Source organism: Branchiostoma belcheri, unplaced genomic scaffold (assembly GCF_001625305.1).
Source record: "Branchiostoma belcheri isolate BF01 breed outbred unplaced genomic scaffold, Haploidv18h27 scaffold4, whole genome shotgun sequence".
NCBI classification, from domain to species: Eukaryota; Metazoa; Chordata; class Leptocardii; order Amphioxiformes; family Branchiostomatidae; genus Branchiostoma; species Branchiostoma belcheri.
This window is the reverse complement of record NW_017804020.1, coordinates 6,050,849-6,057,628: the sequence shown is the minus strand read 5'-3', so window position 1 is coordinate 6,057,628 and position 6,780 is coordinate 6,050,849. Positions and strand designations below refer to the sequence as shown.

General features: G+C 39.1%; 1 protein-coding gene across 1 annotated transcript in view; it reads right to left on the bottom strand.

Annotated features, from left to right (window-relative positions):
* The window catches only part of LOC109477292 (ADP-ribosylation factor-like protein 8B), a 5,856-nt gene extending 1,019 nt beyond the window's left edge, over positions 1-4,837 (bottom strand). The window contains exons 1-6 of the mRNA XM_019778394.1: positions 4,600-4,837; positions 4,366-4,446; positions 2,068-2,141; positions 1,559-1,652; positions 1,276-1,343; positions 704-774 (exon numbers count right to left, since the gene is read on the bottom strand). Of these exons, the coding sequence (XP_019633953.1) occupies positions 704-774; positions 1,276-1,343; positions 1,559-1,652; positions 2,068-2,141; positions 4,366-4,446; positions 4,600-4,722 (511 nt within the window). The 5' untranslated portion in view covers positions 4,723-4,837. The remainder of the gene's footprint in view (positions 1-703; positions 775-1,275; positions 1,344-1,558; positions 1,653-2,067; positions 2,142-4,365; positions 4,447-4,599) is intronic.
* Positions 4,838-6,780: the final 1,943 nt, after the last annotated feature.

The following is a 6,780-nucleotide window of genomic DNA, read 5'->3' as shown; positions in this document are numbered from 1 at the left end:
TATATATATATATATATATATTGCAGCTTTTAAAAGGTTTATAACATCAGCAACAAGGCTGTTGTTCTTGTATCTAAATGCATGTACCATGACCTACAGTCAGACAATAATAATTCTACTTTCTACCCTTTATACAGAATCCATATGTTGTTCATGATTATGCAGAATCAATTCTAGGAGATAACTGTGAAGAGGCAGGAGAAATTGGATCATGTGAAGTCATCCTGTGATCATGATAATAATCGCATCACAATGACACAGATCCATAGCTATGAGACAATTTTCTAGCAATGCTGTGGATGACCCATATGTATGTATGTAAAGTCACACCAATTGGTTCTCAAATTTGCCTGCTTCAATTTTTCCTCATTTGCAAAAAGAAAAAGCATTCGGGTTCTGAAAATGCTCATATTTTGGCAGCTGAGGAAAGGGCTCCTTGTCTTCCTAACTTCAATCCGAGAACCATCACATCAAATTGGTACGGCCTAATGACATATGCTGTTTGGCTGCACACGTTATCAATACAGCTCTCTGTTTGGCAATCTTCATTCAGTCAGCCATGCAGTTGCATGCTGCATTGCATACCCTGTGCATTTTGTTACCACTCTGGCAACCCCCATGTACAGCACTGCATACAACAAGCAAAACAAGGATGTTTCAGAATTTTGCCTGCTGCAGACAGTATCTTTTCCTGCCTACTCACCTATGTTGTCTTTCTCCTTACACGAGATGGAGTAACAACAGATTTCTCTATCCTGGATGGCAGACAAGTTCCTACAACACAGGATACATGTCTTAGAACACATACAATTCCACATGATAGTGGATGACAGTCAATGCAGGAAATAAAAATCTACATGCACCTACATTTGCATATAAACCTAGTACATGGACCAGTACAGGTAAGAAACACCTGCACAGCTCCAATTTTACCTGCACTAACCTGCATATGCAGGTGATATTTTGAGCCCTGCTATAGCTATCATTGCATCCTTATCATACAAATTGTCCATACTGTTGAACCTTTTAAAACTCAGAAGTTGTCATGCAATTTTCCCCACCAATGATTTGGTGTCTGTTGTAGTATTGATTTGGAATAGAGTGGTTCTCCTTGATAGGCACTTTTAAAAAGTATCCAATGCAATTTCAGGAGCGCAAAACAAACAAAAAAGTCTGGGTCATTTTATACTTCAGGCATTTGAAATACTAGTGGCCCAAAAAAAACATAATTAATACCAGATATCACTGGAGGTTATCAATAAAATTAAGACTTACAATCTTTCGATCAGCTCCTTCTCATCTAGAGCATTGGGCAGGTCCTTCTTGTTCCCCAGAACTAGAACCTGGATGACAGATAAAGAGAGTTAAACAATGATCCAAATACAGACCTATGGTAACATAACATAAAATACACAACTATACTATTCATCATAGTCATTATTGGAGTCTTATGAACTGCTTCTCAACATTATCAATCAACAGCCATAGACCCTGAAGTTGAGCCCAACAACAGAGCTCTGCTAGAATACACCGGGCCAGCGCAGGAACATTTTTGTACCGGGATGCCGTGCAGCTGTGGCTTGTCCAGGAGGTTGTGTAGCTCGTTCCGTGCTGCCTCCAGTTTCTCATGATCCGCCGCGTCCACCATGTATCTATGGGGGAGAGCAAACGAGATGATCTCAGAGAAGGTGATTCATCGATCATTTTGTAGCCTGATTTTTCTATGACAAAACCAATGCACAAAACATTTCTTCTCAACACTCATCAGCTAATGGAATTTTACAGAGTACTTCTGTAACAACTAGATGTAGATTACCCAGACCCTCCTGCTACAAGTCTTATCAACTTAATGATATCATTAAATGGCAGAACTATATGCATGGCCATAAAAAGTTGGTGCATTCCACTTTGCACTACTGTAGTTACATATACTACTGCACTATATTTCACAATGGATGAAACATAAAACAGAACACATTTCCCAGAGAAAATGTGGAGACAGAGGCAGAGGTTTTGGGGCTTTGTCGGAACATGTCAGAACAGTGTTTCAGATAAATCTCTACTTACACGATGCAGTTGACACCCCTGCAGTAGCGTTCCCACATGCTTCTGAACCTGGGCTGCCCACCAATGTCCCACAGCTAGGGAACAAAAAACAAAAATATCAACAAAATGAAAAAAATTACTATGATTTCACATTTCTTCCTTGTGTATAATGTGACAAGAATTACAATATCAGAACAAAATTGATTTAACTCCACAAGGATGAAATATCGATATATGTGTGGTGAATGTCATAATGCATCTGAAGTGACGGAGTATGACAAATGATTAAATTTGCATTGGAGACATGGAAATATATATGACTAAATTGATTGCCTTGGCATAGAAATAATAGGGTAGCATTGTAAGTACAGCATTGATGTAACAAAGGACACACAGAAGGCAGCAGCCATAACATATTTACAACTGCTCTTAAGGGGACAGTCCGACTCTGGCCATTCTTTAAAATTGACCCGAGCTACCTAATCAAGAGGCTGTTACGGAAGCATACATTTGAGATCTTAGATTGTTATGCCTTTCCTGCATATGTTGCTTTTTATGTACACATCTGAACTGAATACCAAGAAACAATAAATACATTACAGGTAGCATTTGAATATATTTGAGAGCTGGCTGAGTTACTAGTGCAAATGAAGGTTTTTGATTATTCCATTTTAGAAGGAATCTGTATGCAACTCAGTCAACAGAATAAGATGTAGCAAGAATTAAGATCGAAACATCTGAACGTAAGAAAAAAATCATTTGTAATCAGAACTTTCAAAGCTTTAGGTTACATTTGAATACAAGATAAGAACTCCTCATGACAGTCATGTAGCTGGTTTCAAATGCTTCAAGTATGAAATAATGATGAAGAATGAAGTGACATGACGACCTAAGAAATGGTAATAAATGTGGATATCAGAAATTTGTTTGTTCTGCTGTCCTAAAATTGCATTGGATGTCCTTAATATTGATCATCTTTGCTTGCCAGCCCCATCCATAGTCCCTCTCTGGGGAGATCCCTATATCTTATCAGCTTTTAACACTGCACCAATGATAGTTCACCTCCACAACCACTGCAGTCATAAACATAGTCCCCAGTGGAGGCAAGTCACACGGCAGTCACATATTTTATGGCCCCAGAGGAGCAGGTGTTCCTGTACTGCTTTTAGCAATTCTCCATAGAGCGGGATGAAGTACAATACAAAACAAGAAGTTGTCAGAATCAAATATACTGTATTATATACATGTACAGTATACACCAGTGGCTCTACAACTAATTGCGCCACAAGATGCCATTTTGGTTCGTGAATAACTCATGATGCATTAGAATGGCTCAGCCATCAACCTTTAGTATTGTCTGGGCTTGAAGTATTTTTTTTCTGCATACCTGCACTGGTGCAAGTGATATTGGAAATTTACCTGCACTATGAATTTAGGAAGTATGGATCATATTACTAGAACTGTTCAGAAACCATTGTTTGTTTAATATGCCATAGGTGGTAACAGTCAATACGTAGCAAATATAAAAATCCATATTCAATCACTTAACTGGTAGCTACTGATATCATTTTACAGGTCTGTGCTTGCCATAAAACCTAAATATTTTTTTAATGCTGTATGCATATGATACTGCAAACAAGAATTGCAGATTGTACCAGCAGAGACTCAGATAGGGATCTCTACTGTCTGATGCGAGTCTCTGCTGACAGAGAATCCAGTAAAGATCTCTACCCGTGGAATGCTGATTCTACTCTCACATATGTATACATTTATCACTTGAGAGATGATCCAAGTTGGGTTCTTACATGGATATCCAATTAAGGCATTCTTTACAAGAAGGTCTTGTAAGAAGTGAGTCAGAGTCATGAATCTGTGGGAGGGGGGCGGAGAGCTGATGACACATGTTAGGTCATATGACACACACATCCTGGATATGGTTACCATTTCAGACACAGGATGGGCAAGTGTTGTGCACTAGATACTGTATTACTGTATCGACATTCTAATGTGGGGAGGGAGGTTAGACCTTCTATCCATGGTCTCACAAAGGTTAGAAATCACTAAATGCTCTCACACACTCTGTAGGCAGCGAGAAAAAACATAATGCTATACTTCAAATTGTTAATACTAAATTTATGATACAAACACCCCCTATAAAACTACTTTGATAGGGTCTATATGTTATCGATCCCATGAATATCATTAACCAGTAAATATTTTTCACACAAACACACAACTCTGCAACCTTGAAAAAAAAACACGTCATGTACCAAACGTCATTTGCATAAGATCACAGTGCAGCAGTACAGATCATCTCACCTTGATTGTAACGTTCCCCTTTGACACTTTCCTCATGTTGAATCCGACTGTCGGTATCATGTCTTCGCTGAACTGCCCCGACTGGAAAGGAAAGGAAGACACAAAATTTAGTTCTGGCTGCAATTTTTTTTATTTATAACGCAGCATCACGCACACAACGTTTGCGTTTGAGAGATCAGATGCAACAAGCATGTAGAGGAAGGGTGTGTGTTCGCTGGCTCGCCGCTTTCTTACCGCTATAACATTCACGAACGTCGTCTTTCCCGAGTACTGTAGACCCACGAGCGTCAGTTCCATCTCCTCCTTCCAGAATAAGGACTTAAACCACTCCAGTATCCTCCCTATGAAGGCCAACATCTTGGAGATTTTGTAGGAAAATACGCTGCGGAAGAATCACCACTTTCTCCGGGCGACACACAGACATGGAGATCATGTGACAGTCATGACGTCATCTACACGGCATCATGGGATACATACATTCCCTGTACATTGGCCAATATCAGACCAATATTATCCCTAAGATAAAAATTCAGTAAAAAAAATAGTATTATTTCCGACACAAACAACTAATCTGAACTTCATATTCTGTACATTATCATGTAATCCATGTTTCATATATATAATAGCACTTTTATAAAACATCGTGCATTGTCATACAGGTAATCCGTTTTTCATACAGATGCATTGTATCACTTAGAAGAGGGTCTGCAAGCCTTTTTTACGGTGAGTGTGTAGCGAGCCATTTTAATTCACTGTTAATCGTAGCCAACCCGATCTAATTCTCAACGTTAAAACGAAAATTTACAGCTGCGAAGGTTGGCCACTTTTTGTCCTGTCGGCCGGGGACGGTACTGCAGATTAGGCTCTATAACTGATATACCGCCCCGATTTGCGAATGTGTGAAAATATGCAAAACATTCGGCATAAATTGTTCGAACAATAGACATCATTTCATTACCTCAAGTCATGCAAAAATCCAATTCAGGTCGATTCCTTCATTCTGATCTTTTTTCAGAGACAAGTTGAATGAATCAATAAATGATGAGGGTACATCTGATCTGACCAACTTATGGAAGAACACCATTTTCCTTTGTTCCACGTGCACATTTGTACAGAAAACGATTGAAATAGTTTGCGAGTCAAAATAAAGTACAATAAAATATGGAAGTATAGTTTAAACCTGCTGGAACTTGTGTAAGAACCAAACAACATTTGGGGATATGATGGCAGACAACAGGAGGAATGACAAATGGTTACCAAATATGAATTTGTTATTATTTATTTCTTACTTCGATATGGATGGATATATGGATATATAATATTCTATATCTTGCAAGGTTCAACAGACACGCTGGAGTTGGTCACTTTCTCGGCAGATGGCGCTTGAAAGTGTTCATTTGGGCACCATTGAGTCACGCGTGGCGTCAGACTCAGACAATCAACACGCCCACATAAGTAAGACTAATCAGGTATTGTTTGTCAGACTTCGTTGCGTCATAGCCACACAGAGATCGACTCGGAGAGGCACAACTGCAACAACAAAACTGAGACCCGTCCTTCATTTTTAGCCCCAAAAGAAAGGGCCAACCGAAGACATACAGATTTTAACTAGCTTCAAAGGTAAGTATAATAACCTCAAGGTAAGTAAGTATATTCTCGGGTCAAATCACTGTATAAACATAAATAAAGGTTAGACATTCGGGTAGACCATTATGTAATACAAATAACTTGTTATGTAATACAAATACTTGTAAACACAGGCCTCTAGCTACAGACTTTAAAGCTGCATTGAAATGTGATTAGCGCGATACAAAACTCAATTTTCTGGTGATTTCTTTACAAACCAAGCTGATACAACATTACAACAGTACAACATTACAACATTACCACTAAGCCTAATTACTAGTATTTATCAGAAGACGTGAGGTACTAATCTCCAAGCAGATCTTTTGGTGGCCGAAAAAGATTCCAACACTCGGACAGTATCCAGCCGGCCGACAGTATCCAATTGGCCACCGGATGGGCCGGCTGTCAGAAAAAAACGGGGCATAGAAAAAGGTCACAATCTTCCCATTCAACCTCTGCTTGGAGAGTAGTGAGGTACGCCCAGTCAACACTAGCAACACTAGCGCCGCTCCATTTGCAATCAATATGCAGTAAAAATCTGTATCAGTGACCAACAGTACTAGCTGTACAACAGTAAGAACAGCTTTGAATACGTATCCAGTTATGTTGCAGTTAAATGGGCATCATGTCACATTTTTGCACCCAAAAATTGAAAATTTTGATTGAAAAAAATCTTAATGAGGTCATAATTCAAGCTGGTGTGTTACGCCGAAAGGCGGTCATACCGGCTATACAGATACAGATAATTTACAGTTATCTCAATCATGCCATTCAGGAAAAGGAGGTAGT